We start from the raw sequence: 22,163 nt of genomic DNA, 5'->3' as shown, positions 1-22,163 counted from the left end.
CCTTGAAAAAAAGCCCGTACAACCTCCTTAAAGGCCGGCAACGCTCCTGTGGTTCCTGTGGTGTTGCAAGAGACTGTGGGCGGCGGTGCTACCTTACTCCCGTACGCTCGTTTGTCCTCTTATACCATAAAAAAATCTCAGGAGAGGTAAGGCTGAAAGAAAACGAAATAATTATTAAAATTAGAAACCACTTACTCAAATAGGTAATTTTTAAAGTTTGGTACGAGGGTCGCAGCGGTAACAGAAGGCTGACTAAGTACTTGAAACTATGAACAAATTTGGAGTTGATGTACATACATAGGAACATTCACATACATAGTGCAAAGTTTTCAAAATGTAATTGTATCGCGAATGTCAATCAGGATACACTGTAATGTACATTATTTTGCAACAGTTACTTCGCTGATTGCGTGTCTCCGTTTCTGTCACTGCGGCTACAAGTCAGCTAAGTTCCGCGCTCTAACATCTGTGTAACATAAAGTGCATTGCCTTTACAAAATGTTTGTGGAAAACTATTACAGTTTGTAGGTAACTTGCTGTTGTTGTTTTATAATTTGAGTTTTAGTCTGCCAATTATGAGCCAGGATTTTTGTAATTTAAACATTTTAGGATGATGCTTGTCAGAGTAAACTTCTGGGTTATTTGGTTTTAATGTACACCTTAAAATTTATGAAGATATAATTTCCGACATATCGGTCTTTTATTGTTTGAAAAGAAACTTGAATGCACGGCAATTGAATGACGAAGTTTTGATTTAAGCAGACTTAGTTAGTTTTTTTTGTAGTGAAACTTTTTTTATATGGCCAAACGGTAAATTTTTTCGTTCATCTATCGCATGTCGCACTACAGTCGGCCATGGGGTAATGGATAAGTTGAATCACTATCGTTTTTAAAGTAATGTTGACCAAGTAGTCGCAGTTTCATAAAACCACACAATTCCTTTTTTGTATTGATAAAGGTTTATCCAGTGGAAGATAAAAACTATATTTTAAATTATGTTAAATGAAAATATCTTGACTAATTAATGTCGAATTAGAAATGCTGATGTTCTCAAGTAAATAGTGGGTCCAAGTTTAAGATAAGATAAGATAAACTTTATTTGCATTGAATAGGTTTCATTTGCATGCAAATGTCAGTGATTTACAATTATTTATATAGATAAGAAATTTAAATATCCATGTGACAATTCAAGAATTCACTTACATTATAATATACTGATGTCAATAGAAATTTTTAAGAGTTAATCTAAATTTATATTCGGGTAAATTTTGTACACGTTCGGGTATTTTATTAAATAATTTAACACACATTCCGTATGCGTTACGTTGAAGCAATGAAGTACGTTGTGGTCTATCCAAAACCAGTGTATGACCATTTCTGGTGCAGCGTGTATGAACCTATCTAACAGTTTTAAACAAATTTTTATGTTTTTTAACGAACATGCATGCTTCCAATATATACATGCCAATTAGTGTTAATATATTCAGCTTACGAAATAGTGGCCAACAAGATTCGTACGGGGGGATACCTAATATAGCCCGAACACATTGTTTTTGTGCTACGAAAGCTCTTTGAAAATGAATTGATGAGCCCCATAATAATAAACCATATTTAAGATTCGAGGCTACGTAACCATGATATGCTGAAAGAGCTACCTCCACAGATGCAGTTTGGTGTAATCTTGAAAGAACGTAACGGAATTTTATGAGTTTATTGCAAATCTTGTCTATATGGTGAGTCCAAGTTAAGTAGGTATCAATGGTTATACCTAAGAATGTGCTGCTTTGTACTTCTTTTATTGATTGTCCTCTGAAATTAATTCTTAAATCTACATCAGATTTGTTTTTTGTTTTAAATCTAATAAAGTTACTTTTTGCTAAATTAATATTTAGGTTGTTACATGTCATCCAATTTATTACTAAATCAATTGTTTTATTTACGTCATATTCAAAATTAACAATGTCAGAACTATTTTTAGAATTAACAATAATAGAAATGTCATCAGCAAACATTATGCAACGATGTAATGTAAATAATGTTTATAAGTGAACAAAAAAAAATGTCATAAACTATGATGTTTTTTTTGGGTATTTTTGCCGTAATCGCCACGCTTTGCAGGCGGGTTGGTGGAAGGATGCTGCTCCCATCTTCCGTTCTATGTATCCCTTAGTGGCATCTTACGACATCCACGGGAGGAGATGGGGTGGTGCTATTCTGGTGCGACACCTCACGCACACGTATTGTTTTTGTTTCGTGAATGTTGTATACAACTTTTAATAGTTGTTACACTTCGAACTATAGTTGAAGTTATGATTAATTATTTGTTGTTTAATGTAAGATCAATAGTGTATCATAATAAATAAATAAATTGTGATTGACAGCTCCAGATAGAAGCCGGAGACAGCGAAGGTCCCGGCCCTCCAGGGAACAACAACACGGAGGGCGCGCTGGTGAGCCCTCCACGTGACGACAACCACAACGCACAGCTGCCGACCGTCAGAGCCACGCCACTCACGCCTTCAGGTAACAAGCTTTTTTTATCTCAATGAAGCTAAACTCTTCAAAAGTCCTACTCACAGTATCCGATTAGCCACGCAGCAAGAGTAGCAACTCAGAGAATTAATACTTCTACATAGAGTCTCGTGCTGTTAGACAACCGATAAAAAAATGACAAGAATATTAGTTTAGTATGTGTGACAAGCTACGAGTAGGTCTTACACTCGCGATACAACTTTTCCTCCTGAGGCAATCCACGTTAGATACTTGGTAACGGACTATTTCCAATGTAAAGGGATCTTTCAAAGTATTTGCGCTTACTCATTCAGACTCTTTTGTGGCGTCTATGTTGATCTATAATTTTGAATATTTGAAACAATTCTCAATTCAAGACTTACTACATAAAGTGATTCTTGAAATTAATTATATTTAACCTAAAAAATATAATAAAATCATTATAATGGAGTATATGAATCTGCTCAGTGTATATTTTCGAAGAATAATAACTGGAGGAAGCGAAGAGTCAATAGCAGAACGTAATATCACACACACATTTTATGAACTTTATGGGACTAACAAAAATAATCTTAAGATTACAATCTAATAGCTCGAAGTTACAGTTCACAAGTTCCACCAGTGGACTCCATGGGATGCCAGATGGATTATGGGTACCACAACGGCGCCTATTTCTGCCGTGAAGCAGTAATGTGTAAGCATTATTGTTTCCGTCTGAAGGGTGCCGTAGCTAGTGAAATTACTGGGCAAATGAGTCTTTACATCGTATGTCTCAAGGTGACGAGTGCAATTGTAGTGCCGCTCAGAATTTATGGGTTTCTCAAGAATCTTGAGCGGTACTGCATTGTAATGGGCAGGACGTTTCAATTACCATCAGCTGAACGTCCTCCTCGTCACGTCCCTTTCTGTCATAAAAAAACTTAGTTTTTACTTCTATCACCAGTTCCCAAAGACTGCCACTTTTTTTAATTTCTCACTGGCATTTAAGCTTTAAGCTATATCGGGCACGCATTTTAAATGCTACGTTACTTCCAGAGACAATCTACTATTCTCTGTGACAACCTTTATTTACTCGATGTAATAATATTAAAATGTAATGTGCAAATTAATTCATTCTGTGCTATTTCTGCTTCTATACTTATACAAAATACGCAACACGACTTGCAAACCTTTTTGCATACAATGTTTTCAAATCAATAAAGTTTTAAATTATAATACTCAGTTCGAAATCCGTGTTTGTCGTTATATTTTGCATTGTAAGTTAAAGCTGGACAGAAATAGCAAAGTTGAAGCCAAACAAGATGACATTATCTGTGATGTTGGCTCTAGTAAGCGCTATGGGATTTAAATTAATTAGGTTTGCATTCTCAACAAATCAGTCATAATATATTTTTGCAGAGTCAACATTACTTATTTTTAATTAATTTATATAAGCAATATTTACTGTTTTTATCGAATTTTTCCTCGCTATTTAAGGTTGTAATGAGTATAAAACAGCCGCGTATGGATAACAACTGGATTATTATAAGACTATTATTTATTTATTTATACGGTTTGCCAACAGGTTTACATCTTAGTTACGACCAGAATTCACATTTATCTTATATATAAAATGCTCATGTCACAATGTTAGTTACCTTACTCCTCCGAAACGGCTTTACTGATTTTTACCAAATTTTATATGCATATTCAGTAGGTCTGAGAATCGGCTACTATCTATCTATAATATTTTCATCCCCCTAAATGTTTTATTTTTATTTTTTTGGACGTACTTTATTGTTTTTATTTTTTTATGATACAGCATTCAAAAATACATACAACCCTAAATTTTCAACCCTCTACGATCAACCCCTATTTTTGTACAGCGATTTTTATATTATTCTGTTCCATCCACAAATCCGCTATAGGGTTGCAAAATGGCAATGGATCAATACTTACAATAATTGTAGCAAGCCGTTTTGACCCAAATTGATCCTGGTATACATAACATAATAGGGCCTATAATTACTTATTCTATAATTAGGTCTGGGGACAACCAAGGCCAAAATAACAGTATTTATGGCCAGATTAAGTATAGGTTCATTAATCCATAATATTAAAGGGACTAAAAAAGATTTATCCAAAAATTATTTCAATTTAACCTGATTCCTGCCACCGAATTCCACCTTCGCACGACACGCCACAAGTTAGGATATCATCCCCACCATCTGAATGTGTGGCGGTCCTCCACAGTACGGTTTTCAAGGCGCTTTCTTCCACGTACTACAAAGCTGTGGAATGAACTTCCTTGTGCGGTGTTTCCGGGACGATACGACATGGGAACCTTCAAAAAAAGCGCGTACACCTTCCTTAAAGGCCGGCTACGCTCTTGTGAATCCTCTGGTGTTGCAAGAGAATGTGGGCGGCGGTGATCACTTAACACCAGGTGACCCGTACGCTCGTTTGTCCTCCTATTCCATAAAAAAAATCTGTGTTTATTTTACAATGTACAAACATTTTCAAAATACATCATAATAATAAATCAAGTACGAATCGCTACCCTTGTCAGCCAACTTAAAGATCGCTTAACCACTTAGCCTAGACCTTGATATCTAGACAAAAGACCTCTCGCACAAAATAGTACTTATTACACAGCTGACGCCGGTTCCAAGACAACCGGCTTATCTTAGTCTTCACGATGTAGGTCAACATATCACTTAATTAGACCGACTAACAATGGAGCATGAAGTCACAAAACCGGTGGATTTATTTTTATTTACTGAAATAAAAGCATTGTTATGAGCAGTTTTCCGCATAATATTCATGTATGGCTTTAACTAGGCTAGCAGCTCCAGTTTTTGAAGACATTATTAAAATTGTAATAATGATGATGAAAAGAATGTATTCTTTTATTTTATAAGTTTATCTAATAATATAGCAAGTAATAATATATCAAATATCTACAAGGACTATTTTTATGAACATTCACTAAAATACTTTGTGCTGACTGATATAAAAATCTAAGACCCGATGTGACAAATTATGATTCAAAATTCAAATATTTTTATTCAAAACTAGCTGACCCGACAGACGTTGTTCTGTACATAAATAAAATACTGTTTTTTATGAATTTAATAACTTAAGATTTATCAATCTACATACAGTTGATAGTCAAAAGTCAATTATTATGGTTAGGTTCAGAAATTTTATTTGTGACAATCTTATAATTTATCAATCTACATAAAAATAATTTGATAGATAGTTAGCAACTGTAGTTAATCTCTCAACTATAGTTAGCTAAAATTAAGTTTAAGTTTATTTTTTACCTCCTGAGAAACTTAGAAAGATATAAAATTCTAATTAATTATTCATTTGAAACTATTCTTTCAATTTGATTTTTGAACGACGGGGGACACATCAAAGGAAAAACAAAACTGTTGATTTATTTTATCCCGAGCACTTTCATAATTATTCACCTTATAAACCTTCTCTGGACTTCCACAAATAATGCAAGACCAAAATTAGCCAAATCGGTCCAGCCGTTCTCGAGTTTTAGCGAGACTAACGAACAGCAATTCATTTTTATATATATAGATAGGATTCAAAATCACTTATTGAACGTCAAAAACTACCACCCATTCAAAAGACTGCCTCAGACCAGAGAAGAACGGGCGCAAGAAACTCAGTTTTTTTTATATAAATATATATATTACAATGTAATATCGTACAATAAACATTTATAATTAAAGAGCCTGAGGGTGCTCGCTTCATTCCCAATCTGTGGTGTCATTAAGAAAATCGTTTATGCTATAGTAACCTTTCCCACACAAACGTAATTTAACAATTCTTTTAAATTTCGTAACACATTTGTTTTGTACATTTTCTGGGATCATATTGTAGAAGCATATACATCGCCCAATAAAAGACTTACTAACTCGACTTAACCGAGTAGTAGAAGTTGAATAACAATTTGTTACGTTTTTTAAAGTGATAACCCTAGGATTAATACATAAATAAATTTTGAAAACAAAATTTTATGAACGATGCGGGACTTTAACCCACGTTCTTGCTTTCCGTGCCAGCGCTCTGCCAACTGAGCTAAACGTTCGAGTGACGTAACGTCATAAAATCTTGTATGCTTTGTTCAACTCTCAGTTTGCAGCTCAACAAGTTTATGTTTGTTCCTCGTGTTAACATTATGAATGTCACAGTTTCTAGAAAATTCCTAAATGTGCTTATGAGCATATAGAACATTATCAAAAATATATTGAGAAGCAACAGTCAAAATGTTTATTTCTTTAAATTTTTCTCTTAATGATTCTTTAGGACCTAGGTTATAAATCGCGTGAATAGCCCTCTTCTGTTGATTAGAACTGAAAATCTGCCAGAAGGTTAAAGACATAACAAATAGCAAAGTAGCTAGTAAAATTACTGGGCTAAAGTGACTTAACATGTTATGTCTTCAAAGTGACGAGCGCAATTGCCTGGCAATCCACACACATTTTTGGTTCAATCAAGAATCCTGAGCGGCACTGCATTGTTCTGGGCAGGGTGTATCACTTATGAATTCTTAAAATAAGTTCTTGTATGTGTGTCATTTTATTAAAAGTGCGCTGATTTTCTTCCAGCCGTTCTTTTTAGATCTGAGGCAAAAATTTATAATGGGTTGTAAATTTAAATTTGTTGTTATTAATAAAGCACTGATAGTTAGTTAGTTAGTTAGTTGTAGTATATCTTTTTTTATGAATCTGCTTTATGATCCCACATATTGTAACATATTTAACGCCTGATGAATTGCAATAGCAAAAATGTTTACCTTTTAAATTGCTTAATTGTATTTCTTACATTATGAAGTTCTTTTTATTATTTTTATTATTTATTTTTACGTGGGTACTGAATTTATAGCTTTATTTATTTTACCTGGTTGAAATTATAGATGTATATATACTCTGTATTGGTTTAAGAGTCGGTAAAAATAAAAATTGGTAGTCATATTATTGGCCAATTAATCGCCTTTAAAAACTATGACATATGATATTGTATAAAAAATCCCTAGTATATTAACCCGAATAAATGAACAAATGTTTAATTTTTTATAACAAGTGCCTGTTATTCGCAGTGACATCCCAGGCGTCCCCGTAAATGAATAAATCACTTGTCGACACGACCTTGACATGTCGGGAATATAAAGGACGTAACTGGATTGTACGTTTGTAGCACAGTAAATTTTTGAGTAGGCACCTACTTAAATTTAAGACTTAAGACCGGCTCGTCAAATATACTATTTAAACTTTTATGTCCGTTGATCGTCGTGGAAATAATTTATTAGATTTATAGCATTAAAAAATAGTTTTTGTTCCAACGGGGATTTATTCATTCAAGTGTCTGGATGATACCATTATTAATACATAATATACAAATTATTTAATGTGATACACCGGTTTTGTGTTTTAGCGGCAGTACGCCCATAGTGGCTGCGCGGAGACCAATTTTCGGCGTTGAATTATGATTATAAATAACAGAGATAGCTAATAAATACTAAATGCTATCTTTTTTATCTTTATTTGTTAATAACAATTGCGCAATTTGTCAATAACAACTCAATTTATCATGTGCTATAACATGTTTTTAGGAGCTTTACTGACTAGCCTAGTAGATAAATTTTGTAGTAAGAAAATAAGAAAATATTCGAGAAAATTATTACGCGTAGAGAATAAATTCATACAAATCCAATAAGTCGACGTCGTAGAGTCAAGTATTTTTATTCTATTACCTAGGTTGATAAAAACACATTTTGTTTATGGAAAAGGAGAACAAACTTGATGTTAAGTGATCAACGCCGCCCACATTCTCTTGCAACACCAAATGATTCACAGGAGCCTTGTCGCCCTTTTAGAAGGTGTACGCGCTTTTATAGTTAGGTATACATTTTTTAAAGGAGTAGGTCTCAAAATGAATATGGACAAGATGAAGATCATGTCTAATGTCCATGTCGCACCTACTCCCATAACAATTGGGAACTGTACTCTCGTAATTGTCGACGAGTACGTCTACCTTGGACAAACAATCCCGTTAGGCAATTTCGCGAAAGAGGTCACTCGTCGAATCCAACTCAAATGGTCAGCAAATACCACAGTGTCTGAAGACGAAGGTTTTCAACCAGTGTATGTTGCCAGTGATGACTTACGGTACGCAGACGTGGTCGCTAACTATGGGCCTTATGAGAAAGCTCATGGTCGCTCAGGGCAATGGAGAGGGCTATGCTCGGAGTTTCCCTGCGAGATCGAATCAGAAATGAGGAGATCCGTAGGAGAATCAAAGTTATCGACATAGTCCAAATGATTACGATATGACGAAACTGAAGTGACAGTGGGCAAGGCAGTGTAGTTCGACGGACAGATGGCCGTTAGGGCAGTAAAGTCCTTGAATGGCGACCACCTACCGGAAGACGCAGTGTTGGTTGGCCCCCCACAAGATGGATCCACGATCTGGTCAAGATCGCCGGGATACGTTAGATGAGGGCAGCACAGGACCGATCGTTGTGGAAATCTTTGGGGGAGGCCTTTGTCCAGCAGTGGTGAGTGGAAGCCTTCCGGCTGATGATGATGATAGATTTTTTAGAATGATTTCATTATACCTTTATTTATTTACAGAGTGTATGCATTGATGCATTTACTGTACTCCTTAATTCTTGAGATATTTTTTATGATTTACAAACATACTTTTATTTTACAACTTCCTCAGATTAGTTCAAATATTATTTGAGTGCTTTTGTTCCATCACATTGCATAGACTTATATAAAAGATAACTTGTGAGATTTTGAGTGGCTATGAGTTTCTTGCCAATCGCCGCCGATAGAATTGTCGAAGTACCGACAAACGACCGTACGGGTCACCTTGTATTAAATGATCACCGCCATATTCTCTTACAACACCAAAGGAGTCAAGTCAAGTCATCCTGGAAGCACGGCACAAGGAAGATCATTCCACACCTTCAATTGAATATTAATTTAATTTAATCGTTAATTTATGTACACCGCTAATGATTCAAAAATATGCTTTTATCGTATTATCAAACCAAAGTAGCGTCTAAAAACCAGCTTTAGATGTTTTTTTTTTGATTTTAAGTGATTTAAGTAAAACTACTAAAAATAATATTATAGTTAACAAGTCTATTTGATAATAATCTGTCTACATGCATACATGACTCCCTGATGTAAGGATTGGGCTCTTCGATAACATGAATAAAGAAGCAATGTGTGTCGATATACATAAATACGTTATGAAAAATTATTTCTTAAACTTGAATTTTTAGGATGTCAACATTATAAAATGAATTAACTAAAACTCACTAGAACCAAAAATAATATTACAGACGAATGGGGTCTCACAAGTAATATTTTTTTAATTGCAGATGCCTTAAAATCGTTTGGCGACCGATTAACAGAATGGGAGCGAAACGAGATCAGGAAATATCCGGAACTTTGGTTTCTGGGCCTAGAAGCCAAGAAAATAGAGGCCAAGGCTAATCTGCCCAACAACTGTGGCTTCGATGATGAAAACGGCAGTTACACTAAAGTAAGGTTTTGTTTTAAGATTTATCTGCAAATCATTAACCTGATTATAATTTTATATTTACAAAATAAGAATGATGTTGAAAAAAGTTAAAAATTTTAGTTATAAAATTTATAAATTACTCTATCTGATAAAATGTATGATCAAGCTGGTATATTTATGCTATTCTTTGCTATATATATTGTTCCGGAAATTATTTACTAAGAAAAGCTTAGATTATTTATACGTCTAGATAGACTGTTCAAGCCGGTACCAACCATTGGATCGAGCTGCACAACCCACGAGTGATTTCTGCTGAACGCCAATATATCCCACGGCCTGTTTGAGAAGCTATAGAAATTAAAAAGCATCCTAACACTTTTAAAAGGGAGGATGGTTTTAGGCTAGCGCAAATATGGAATACCGTGGTCTCTCTCTGTAGTATAAATGCAACAAAAAGATCCGAAAGTATGGACGTCGTCAGTAGTGTGTGTCGTGAATTAGGGAATCAAGGACCAAAACGAATTAGGTGCCAAGTGGACAGATTGATGTACTATTTTAATACTTTAAGTTTCAAGTGTAAATGTGTCAAGTGTTTCTCGCCGCCTCCGCAGCCCCGCCGTGACCACGATTCATGCAATTGGATCGAAATATCGGCATCAAATCAATTAAATATATATCGTGAGTACCCATCATAATAATTACAAGACTGTGACAGCTGTGAAAACGTCAAAAAAATTCAGGTTGATCTCTATTATGAACAATATTTGTGTTAGTGTGTGTGCACACTAACACAAAGTGACAAACAAATCGTGAGTGTAAGACGTAGCCTGGCTTGTTTTCATCGGTTGTATAGCAGCAACAGGCTCTATTTAGATGTATAAATTATCAAAAAAGAAAAGAATTGTATCGGACTTGAGAAAGCATAAAGCAAATATTAGTATATCCATTTCAAAGCATAATAGTTCTAATTTTGAACTTCTCAAAAATTTCCAGCAAATGCATGACCATGTCGCGTACCGATATGAAATCCTGGAAGTGATCGGCAAGGGCTCTTTCGGTCAGGTCATCCGAGCGTACGACCATCGCTGTGGGAAGCAGGTGGCCATCAAGATCATCAGGAATAAGAAGCGGTTCCATCACCAGGCGCTGGTGGAAGTTAGGGTGCTCGATCATTTGAGGCTCAAGGATAAGGAGCAGGCCCATAATGTGATACATATGCTGGATTACTTCTACTTTAGGAACCATTTGTGCATCAGCTTTGAATTGATGAGGTGAGATGTTTGCTGGGATTTTATTTAGGTCTAATTTAGTTTCTTAGTGGCAATTCACTGATTTATCTACATACTTACACGTTTGGAGGACAGCTAAATATGCTTGGTGACGTCATTGTAATTTTTTTTATGAGAAGGGGCGCGACCAGCAATTCGTTCATCTTATGGCAAGTTATACACTCTGCTCATTATAATGCAGTTCAGCTCTGAATTCTTGAAAATTTGTTTCTGTTGCTGAGATTTCTGAAATTGCTATAATTTTTTATTTACTTTAAAAACGTACAATTTCGATCTTGTGGTGACTGGATGTTCTTGTTACAGGGAGGTCTGCTTCATGTTCATATTATTTATTTTATTTAATTATCTTAAAATTAATGTAATTGTATATTTTAAATTTTTTATATTTTTTTTTTAATAAAATGCTCGCATAATGCCTTTTTTGTTTACGGTATGTGTGGATTGATGCATCTACTGTACTCAATAACTCTTGTGTTTATAATTATTAATTTATGACTTACCACGGGTAAGCCATTTAGTTTTTGACGTTTGAGTATTTTTGTTTCATCACTTTGCATACTTATATAGCAATTGAAATGATTTATCACATAAAAAAAAAAATTCAATACTTAATCTATTTTGAAAAGAACCACCTTAGAGTTTCTAGCTCATTCTTCTGTAAGGAAATCTGCCTTCCGAATAAAATGATTTACCTATGAAATAAAAATATTTTTGATTTGATTTGATATGATCATTTTAATATTTAATTCTGTACCTTACAGTTTTGCCAAAATAGAAGCTAAGTTTCTCATGAATAGATTCTTCACATACATTAATAATTGCAGTATAAACCTGTATGAGCTGATAAAGAAGAACAACTACCAGGGGTTCAGTCTGAGTCTCATCAGGAGGTTCACGAGTTCCCTGCTGAGGTGTCTGCGACTGCTGGAGTCGGAGAACATCATACACTGCGACTTGAAGCCAGTGAGTCAACATTTTCAGCGTATTGATCTCTGGTCTGTTGCACTCCAGTATCAGCTCGAACATTTGACCGCGTGCAACGCCGAGCTGCTAACATTTTCGGGGATCCATTTCTCTGTGAACGATCTTGATCTCGCCGATCACATACTTGGATACCATCCTCACAACCTGGATGTGTGACATTTTTTTAATTGTGGTTTACAAGCAACTTTCTTCCACGAATAACCAAGCTATGGAATGAGTGGGGAATATCACTTTAAAAATAACAAATTGTTTAGATTTACAAGAGCGACATCCCAAGTCAATTTCCTAATATGCAAATATTGGGGCTTAGCAGGTTATCTACTGTAAAGTAGATTCTGTAGATGGATTCTGAAGATTTGAATGGCTCTAGGTACTCAGATAAACCCGTGAGGTTTTCGTGGTACTAATTTCATAAAAATCTATGTATTTGTTCTGTATTGGCCAATAAACAAAAAAAAAGCCACCACCTGAGAGTTGAACAAGACATACCAAATTTTACGAACCATTCGTCACTCGAACGGTCGCCTATGTTGCGTTGTGTTGGTCGCGGGTTCAAGTTCCGCATCGATCAAAAATTTTGGTTACAAAAATTTATATAATTAATCCCAGAAGTGAGAAGTGATTTTACTTTAACAATAACAAATTGATAAGAATGCTTCCTTTACTGAACGTACAGCATGGGTACCTTCAAAAAATACGTACACCTTTCTTAAATGCCGGCAACGCTCCTGTGATTCCTCTGGTGTTGAAGGAGAATTTGGGTGGGGGTGATTGCTTAACATGTGTGAACAGTACGCTCTTTTGTCCTGTCTTCCTTAACAAAAAACTACCCAAATCATCATGAAATTTTGCACAAACTTTTATCCCAAAATCTTTGAGAGATCCCGAGGGATCGCGATGCAATTTAATGTTAACGTAGTCGCGGGTGGACAAAAGTCATATTTCTGCTTTATTTTGTTTATTACATAAGAGGGGGTAAACGGGCAAGAGGCTCACGGGATAGGGAGTGGTGAGGCAACCGCCCATGGACATCCACAACAAGTGTTAAGAGAAATCATTGCCGGCCTTTAGGTGGGAGTATACTCTAGCTTGAAGGACCCTGAGTGGTATCGGTTCGATCATGATAATAAATCTTCTTACATCGACATTGGTTAAGTTAATCTAGTCTCTTCTCCATTAAACGAAAGTATGCCTACTTCAATAAATCAAAAATCTTAGAATTGGTGTCAAAAGTCGTAAAGCGAATATTTATCAAAAAATTTGCCAATGAGTAAAAGATTTATACAAGTACATAGTTGCTATTAGTAGTATTAATACGTGAGTATCCATCCCTAAGGAAAAAAAAATTAGGAAGTTCATAATATCAGTGTTAGGAAAATACGTCCTAACGTTTGCTGAGAACTTTCCTTTTTGCGAATCGCGCTGCTGCCTAGTTTTGTAGTTATTAAATAATCCTTACATGTTTTAAAGCATTAATATCTCTGTCTTTATTGTTTTTTAAACATTTGTATTGTTATTTTTTCTTTTCTTTATTTAATGTTAATTGTTCATATCTATTGTAATTGTAAAAAATTTGGTGGCAGTTTTTCGCAAATAAAAAATTAATGTTAGTAGTATAATGCAAGGACCGTCATGACAGCTTTGGGTAAACGAGAAATTGTATTTAATTCATACAAGGAAAAACATAGTAAAGGGAAAGTGTTTGACAATTACAACAAGTATATTATGTACAAACAACATCGAGCTAGCTGACCATGCCTACTCTACCTTATTAGGAACGGTGTGCAGCTTTAAAAGGCATAAAAGCCATTTATTTTCTCAAAATTGATTCCTTTAAAATTCTTTTTGATGTCATTTCTAATATATTAGATAATCCTACCGCTTCGGAAACAAATGACGCTCTGAGAGAGAAGAAGCAGCGCAAGAAACTCTCCCAGCATTCTTTTTTGCGCTGTTTTTAATAAAATATGTATACAATATTGTACTGCCATTGCTATAAAATAATATTAATCTAGTCCCAAGCTGTCCGATCACTTCGACAATCAGCTGTGGAGTATTAGGATTTACGACAGTCATTTTTTAATAAATAAATAATTATAAATCATTTAAATTGATTTATAGATAATGCCTGAACAGAGGCTGGGACTTTATTATAAAAGTTTATACATTTACCCTTAAAGCTATAGTGTATATTATGAAGCCTAGTAGAATTAGTTACAAACATCCCTTATTTCTAGTGTTATAATAATGAAAATAAAAAAAAATGCGATTTTTGTGAACGTATATTAAATTTTCATAAATGTACTGAAAATGAACAGTCATAATATTTATTTCTTTAAATTTTTCTTTGAGAGACTGTCTATAGCCAAGCTGATATATAGCACGAACAGCTCTCTTTTGCAGAGCCAACACTATATTAATGTCAGCAGCTTGACCCCACCGTAAAATACCGTACGTCATGATGCTTTGAAAATCTAAGTTATCTAAGTAGCTCGTTCCTCTGTCCATAGACAGGTAAACTAAACGCTCTATGGATTGGGTTCTACGTCACGCTGCTATTTAACTTTGAATATCAATAAAGTTCCTCGTGATATTCATCTTTCATATATTAAAAATAATCTCTTACAAATTGCCAAAGCAGTTTATTTACTAAAGCAAGGCATAGGGCAAATTAGAAGACATCATTATTTCCATTGGTTACATAGTTACCTTTTTACTAAGCATAATATAAAAACAACTCTTTACAGGAGGAACGGTTATAATAATATTTCTTTTATGGAAATGAATAACTAACGAGCGTACGGGTCACCTGGTGTTAGTGATCACCGCCGCCCTCATACTCTTGCAACACCAGAAGAATCACAGGCGTTGCCGGCCTTTAAGAAAAGTGTACGCGTTTTTTTGAAGGTCGTATCATCCCGGAAACACCGCAGAAGGATGCTCATTCCACAGATTTGTAGTACATGGAAGCTCTTTGAAAACTTGATTGTAGGGTTGATATCCTAATTTGTGGCGTGTCGTGCAAAGGTGGAATTCGGCAGGGATCAGGTGAAACAAATATGGTTTCATATAATGTGATTTCTTTTAAGCTAACCAGAGTACCTATAAATATTTTTTTTTCAGGAAAACATCTTGCTGAAGGCGCGAGGCAGCTCCTCCATAAAGGTGATCGACTTCGGCAGTTCCTGCTTCACGCACTCCCGCGTGTACACGTATATACAGTCACGCTTCTACCGGAGCCCCGAGGTCATCCTGGGGCTACAGTACGGCCCGCCAATAGACATGTGGAGCATGGGTCAGTATCATGGCTTCATTCCAAGATATTTGTAGTAAAATGCTCGCAAAATACCTTAATTTATTTACGGTGTGCCTTAATCATGCATCTACTGTTCTCAATAACTCTTGTTTTTTTCTAAATTCATACATATTTACTTTTTTGACTTACTCGTGTAAGGCATTGATAATTTAACGTTTGAGTATTTTTGTTACATCACTTTATATATATTGTAATTCAAATTATTTGTAAAACGATGAAGGTGTGATTTAAAAGAGTTGCAATGAGTTTATTTCCACTTCATCTCATAAAAGCTCAACCTTTTATTGTAAATGTTAAAAGAAAACTTTTGACGTTCATAAGTCAGTGTCATTTCCGTGACCTACTTGAATAAAGTGATTTTGATTTGATTTAATACGTGAGAGTCGGTACGCCCTTTGTCCGGGATCGCGTGTTCCCTCCGGTTTCCTCTGCCGTTCCAAGAAAATATGGGCAGCGGGGATCTCTTCCAACCTGGAGAACCGTACGCTTATTTATCTTCGCCTTTCTTCCATAAAAAAATAAACCTTTTCAATCACAGTAATTTATTGTTTTTACCTACTCATAAAAAATAAGTAGTGCATCGTATCGTTGATATTACACCTTATTTAAACCCTGTCCTGTCGTCACTTAGATAATGCATATTTGTCATATTATTAGCTCCAGGAGTTTGTAGGTAGGAACATTACTCTGGAGTAAAAATGCTTTATCAAACTGAATACTTATACTTACGTAATTAGATACAGATAATATACGTCTTTGGCATAATTAAAAAAAATGCTTAGAGTTTTTACTAGGACCTAAATCCTAGTAGTCCTAATCCCATACATTTTCAACAGAAGTATCGATATCTACTCTTAAAATGTTTGTCTTCAATGAAGCAATAGAATTGAGAAGCCAATATTATTACTATTTGTTACCGTAAAACATTATTATAGGAAAATCGTTCGTTTGTGTGATTGTAATATGGATCATTATTCTATGTGTTGTTACGTTTAAAAAGGTTAAGCTGTTGGCCGTTACGTCATCCGTTTGTAGAAAGCAGAGAGAAAGGAGATGTGACCACGCGTGATCCGCAAACAATGTTGTTGCATTGGCGCGCGAAACAGCCACCTTAATTTGAGATTTATGTTAAGCCCTGTGATTTAACACAAATATCAAATAAAATACTTCTGTAAGTAGATCTAGACATTTACATATAAAATTAAACTATTTTACCGATAAATCATAGTCACCTGCAGATATTTATTGATACATATGTACCTAATTTAATATAAAATAAATTAAAACTAAAATTTATTATGACTAAACAAGTCTCGTGAATTAATTAAATTGCAGGCCTAAATTTGCGATCCCAGAATGATATTTCTTTGAAATTAATATTGCAACATTGGAACGTAGATTCGGAATCGATTATGGGATGAGATATTATCTGGATTCTCAAAAATCTTAAATTTACGCTCGACAATTGTAATTGGCCGCTAGCTGTACATGCGCGTACCCGCGCCAATGTGAAAGTTGTCACCTAGGCCACTGTCCACACGTTACGCAAGATCCGTCGGATAGACTCGTATTTATTACATCTCATTTTGATGATGATATTGTGACGAATGATGCAACTGATACCTGAGACCGGTGTGCTTCTCTCTCTTACATATATTCTATCTTATATTTAACTGTGAGGTCATACTGCTGACATTGATTATATAGTGTTTGCTCTGCAAAAGAGAGCTGTTCGTGCAGAATATATATATATCAGCTTAGTTACAGACAGTAACTCAAAAAAAAATTTAAAGAAATAAATATTATGACTGTTCATTGTCAGTACATTTTTGAAAATTTAATATCTTTTTTGCTCTAAATAGTTATTTTCATTATTATAACACTAGAAATAAGGGATTGCTTGTAACTAATTTTAGTATTATATTTTAGGCTTTTCATAAGATACGTAATAGGTTTAAGGGTAAATGTATACACATTTAAATGTTTTGTTAAAAAATGCCTTCTGAACGTGATCTGACAGCCTGGGACTAGATATATTAGAAATGACATCAAAAATAATTCCAAAGGATTTTAAGAAAATAAATGCCTTTTTTACATATATATATATATATATATATATATATATATATATATATATATATTATAAAATTACAAATACAAACTTACAAAGTCTTAGTACAATTATTATAAGTAAAGAATTTCATAGTTTTTTTTTACCTTGACAGTAACTGCAACATATTATAAAGTTCAAAAGAGTATTGATCCAAATAATATTTTTTTTTAATAATAAATGGAAAGACAGTTTACTTTTTCTTTTCTTTTTTTTTTCGTTTTCTTCGGTGTAGATTTTGGTATTTCTTATATAGTTATGCACCAATTTGAACAATATTGTAATACATAAAATAATATCTATTATTGGTGACGCCATCCGTGATGTGTCGAGAAACCGTTAAAATACAAACAAATTGACAAATATGTGTGGCAAAAATCACTTTGGTTTTAAATTTTTATTGATAGTAGCCCAATGAGGTAATCTTTATTTATTTATTGTTGGAAATTCAGTTGCTACAATATAACGTACTTATAAATTTATATCAATAATCTTACTATTAAAGGACAACATTTTAAGAGTTTCACGGCTAACGCAGTAATAAGAAACATCCGTATTATAAAACTTATCAGTGGCTCCTTTGCACAGGATGCCGGCTAGATTATGGGTACCACAACAGTTTCTATTTCTGCCGTGTTTCGGTCTGAAGGCCGAAGCTAGTGAAATTACTGGGCAAGTGAGACTTAATATCATATGTCTCAAGGTGACGAGCGCAATAATTATTGTAGTGCCGCTTAGAATTTTTGGGTTTTTCTAGAATCCTGAGCGGCACTGCATTGTAATGGGTAGGGCGTAACAATTACCATCAGCTGAACGTCCAGCTCGTCTCGTCCCTTATATTCACGAAAAAAAAGGAATTAAGTAAAATAAATATGTAAGTGCAAAAAACATATAGAATTTGGAGAACGTGAATCCTTCCCTTCTCTCTTTTGAATCTTTCAATGAAAAATTTTAAGAAATAGGAGATATATTTATAAATGTTACGAGGTTGACACTGAATGTGTTTAGAACTTGCTACGTGTAAACAATTTAAAAAATAAGTTTAAATTTTGAAAATGGAACTCTTCGTTAATAATATTAAGTGTCTATTTTATTAATTTCGTTTCACGTTTTGGCAGCAAATATTTACTGTGTCACTTCGGTATGAATCGTTACGTCTGTGGTTTCGTGCAATGATTTTTATGACTTTCGATGTGATTGTAGTAAACAAGAAAATTATGCTAGACTGCGAGTGGTCTTTAACTATGAAGACTAGTTTAATGAGATTTATGAGCTTAAACTTGGTCACACTAATCTCACCCATGATCTACGTGAGGATCTTCGACGTCCTTAAGATCCTTCTTCACCACGACAATGCCTCGTCACACACTGTCAGGCTAAATATTGAATATTTAGCGACGTCTGCGTGGAATTACTTCGTTACTCGCCGTATCTCGTACTTTGAAATTTTTATTTATTCCTGAGAATAAAAAAATAACTTCGAGAAAAATGTTTTATGGTCACCAAGGCAACTGTTGTTGTGTTTCAAGAGTGAATTGAAGTGACCCCTAAGGAAAAATCGACAAAAGGCTCTTTAGTACTTTCAATAGCAGAAATTATAGCGGTATCACCAAGTTTTTTTTTTTAATTTATCATAATTCCGCTATGACAGGTTGCATTTTGGCGGAGTTACACACAGGCTATCCCCTATTCCCGGGTGAGAACGAGTCAGAACAATTGGCCTGCATAATGGAGCTGCTGGGTCCGCCTCCGCCAGACCTGCTCATTCACGCCACCAGAAAGAGACTGTTCTTTGGTGAGTAGTGAATATGTTTTGAGTTGTTTTATTATTCATTCATTCATACGACCGCTTATGTCATCCATTATTTCTACATAATATGACATCAATTGATTTTATCTAATATATAAAATTCTCGTGTCACGGTGTGCGGGACCGAACTCCTCCGAAACGGCTTGACCGATTCTCATGAAATTTTGAGTGCATATTGGGTAGGTCTGAGAATCGGACAGCATCTATTTTTCATCCCCCAAAATGTCATGGTGGTCCACACAAAATTTTTTTTTAATTTGTTTGATTATGAGTCAGCATTAAAAAATACATACAATTTCAAATTTTCACCCATCTGCGATCAACACTTACTTATGTATAGCGATTTTAATATTATCCTAATCCATCCTCAGACACGCAATAGAGTTGCAATATGGCAATCGAATATAATGATTATTGTAGTACCATAAATTTTATGTACGATATATTTGGTAGGTCTGAGAATCGGTCGTCATCTATTTTTATACCCTAAAAATATTAATTATTGAATTTTTTTATAACTTTATATGGCAATACAACGTTTGCTGGGCCAGCTAGTATATATGTATAAATCACTGTATATGTAGATACTATATAGATTACTGGCGATAGTGTTAAACTTAAACCGTATATAGCCTTGGGATCAAAGTTGGTAAACTTCTGTTAATTAAATTAGTGTGATAAATATAAATGACGATTTATGTAAAAAAAATTTTTAAATTAATTAATTAAGTAATATTATAAATCTTAATTTAAGACACGTAGAAGTGCTATTTTTTGTCCAACTTACATAATAAACATTTGAATTTGAATAACAACGTCTTACGTTCGCGTTATGTATGTCACTTTCTATTAGTGTGCGTGTATTGCTCAAAATAGAGGGTAACAGTTAACCGCCATTTAGTTTCGATATTTTCACAGCTATCACCGTCTATCTAGAGTCTAGACCATGATTCTAAGTTTATACACATACATAAATTTTAAATAACCGATTAACCGCTAGTTGCAGAAAGCATCCTTAAAGTTAATGTTTCATTAAATATAATGCCGTCACTTTCTTTTTCATTTTGACAGACAAAGATAGCATGTGATATAATGAAATATTAAGGATTCTTTCAGCAACAAGGGGTCAGTAGCATTGTATGTGGGTTCAAATTTTAGATAATAAAGCTTAAATCTTAATAATGTTAAGGTTGTAATAGGCAGGGTGTATCAATTATCATCAGCTGAAAGTCCTGCTAGTCTCGTCCCTTATTTTGATTACAAAAATCAACCAAGCACCATAATAAATAAAATAAAATGAGCTTTATTATTCCTATACACATATTTTTACATACAACAAATATAACTAGATACTTAAACATATATAGGTATATATTTTTTAATCTATGTTAATTAAAATATTAAAGTACCTGTAAAAAGTAAGGTGAAAAGACCGCCTATGGCGGTAAAAGCCTCCTCCAAGTTTCTCTATTGGTATCTATAACTGGCTTCTCTCTGCCAATGTCTCCCCGCAACGTTTACCACGTCGTCTTCCCATCTCTTAAGGCGACACTAAATGCCAGCGACCTTGAGCGATATGACTTCACCGCTGCCGGCCCGCCAAATCTATGTAACAAAGCCAATATTTCAAAATTCTTGCGTGGAAAACAGTTTATATGCTTACAATCCTCGTTATTCACTACTAATCTGAATAAATGAACCTACACAAAAAAGTACAAGCTATAAGAATAACTTTTATGAGAGAAGTACCAAAAAAATGCGTCACGCCATGCCAAAAAATTTGTTTAACTTCAAAGAAAAGTGGTAGTTCAAAAAGGCTCGGCAGTATTAACAGCAAGTTTTGGCAACCTACAAATAAGACATAAGGATATGTGTAACAGGATTAAGTAGTGTTCATAGCTCGAAATGCTATACTTTCACCACAAAACTTGTCTAAAAACACCATGTTTGCGTGTTTTCTGCTTACTCTTCACCTTAAATGACCTCCCCTTCCTTCGTTTTGTATCTCGAGGAACCAAATTTGTGACTGCTTGAGACCACAGATTTGTCTTAATTCTCTGTAGGTGACCAGCCCATCTCCACTTCAGTCTCAGTATTCGCTCTATCACATCTTTGTCTTTTGTTTTGATACGAATAGTAATGTTCACTTAAAAACGCACCGTCTTTAATATTATTTAATTAGAACTCGATCAGAAAGTAGTTTGAAAGGTATCGAAGTTGACTCATTAATATTAATCAATCTATTCTAGGCTCGTTCTACATAGATTTCACGAAATCATTTAACGGGACCGCTAGTTATTCGTAGATACAGACATAATATTAATACACTCTCAAATATTATATCTTTGATGTAAATATATTAATCTTGAATTGTGAATTAATTTTTATTATAATAATATAAAATTAGTTCATATTCACATTTACTGAAGTAATGTCGCTTTAAAGAAAGAAGTTGGCTGCGTTGAAACGCTCGGAAAAATTCAAATAAATATAATACTGAAAAAAAACTGTAAAAATATTTATTAATTTTATTTTGTTTTCTATAAAACCATCTTTAGTTGGTCACTTTTTTAAAATGGATTAGTTTTACCACAAAGTACCTCAAAT

The 22,163-nt window shown here is 34.3% G+C and overlaps 1 protein-coding gene across 1 annotated transcript in view; it reads left to right on the top strand.

Moving 5' to 3' along the window:
* LOC126979746 (dual specificity tyrosine-phosphorylation-regulated kinase 2-like) overlaps positions 1–22,163 on the top strand; it is a 38,629-nt gene that overhangs the window by 5,737 nt on the left and 10,729 nt on the right. The window contains exons 2-7 of the mRNA XM_050829258.1: positions 2,382–2,523; positions 9,905–10,068; positions 11,041–11,318; positions 12,161–12,299; positions 15,444–15,615; positions 19,398–19,541. Coding sequence (XP_050685215.1) covers positions 2,382–2,523; positions 9,905–10,068; positions 11,041–11,318; positions 12,161–12,299; positions 15,444–15,615; positions 19,398–19,541 — 1,039 coding nt within the window. The remainder of the gene's footprint in view (positions 1–2,381; positions 2,524–9,904; positions 10,069–11,040; positions 11,319–12,160; positions 12,300–15,443; positions 15,616–19,397; positions 19,542–22,163) is intronic.

The sequence above is a fragment of the Leptidea sinapis genome, chromosome 4 (genome assembly GCF_905404315.1).
Source record: "Leptidea sinapis chromosome 4, ilLepSina1.1, whole genome shotgun sequence".
NCBI classification, from domain to species: Eukaryota; Metazoa; Arthropoda; class Insecta; order Lepidoptera; family Pieridae; genus Leptidea; species Leptidea sinapis.
This window is presented reverse-complemented; position numbering and strand designations above follow the sequence as displayed.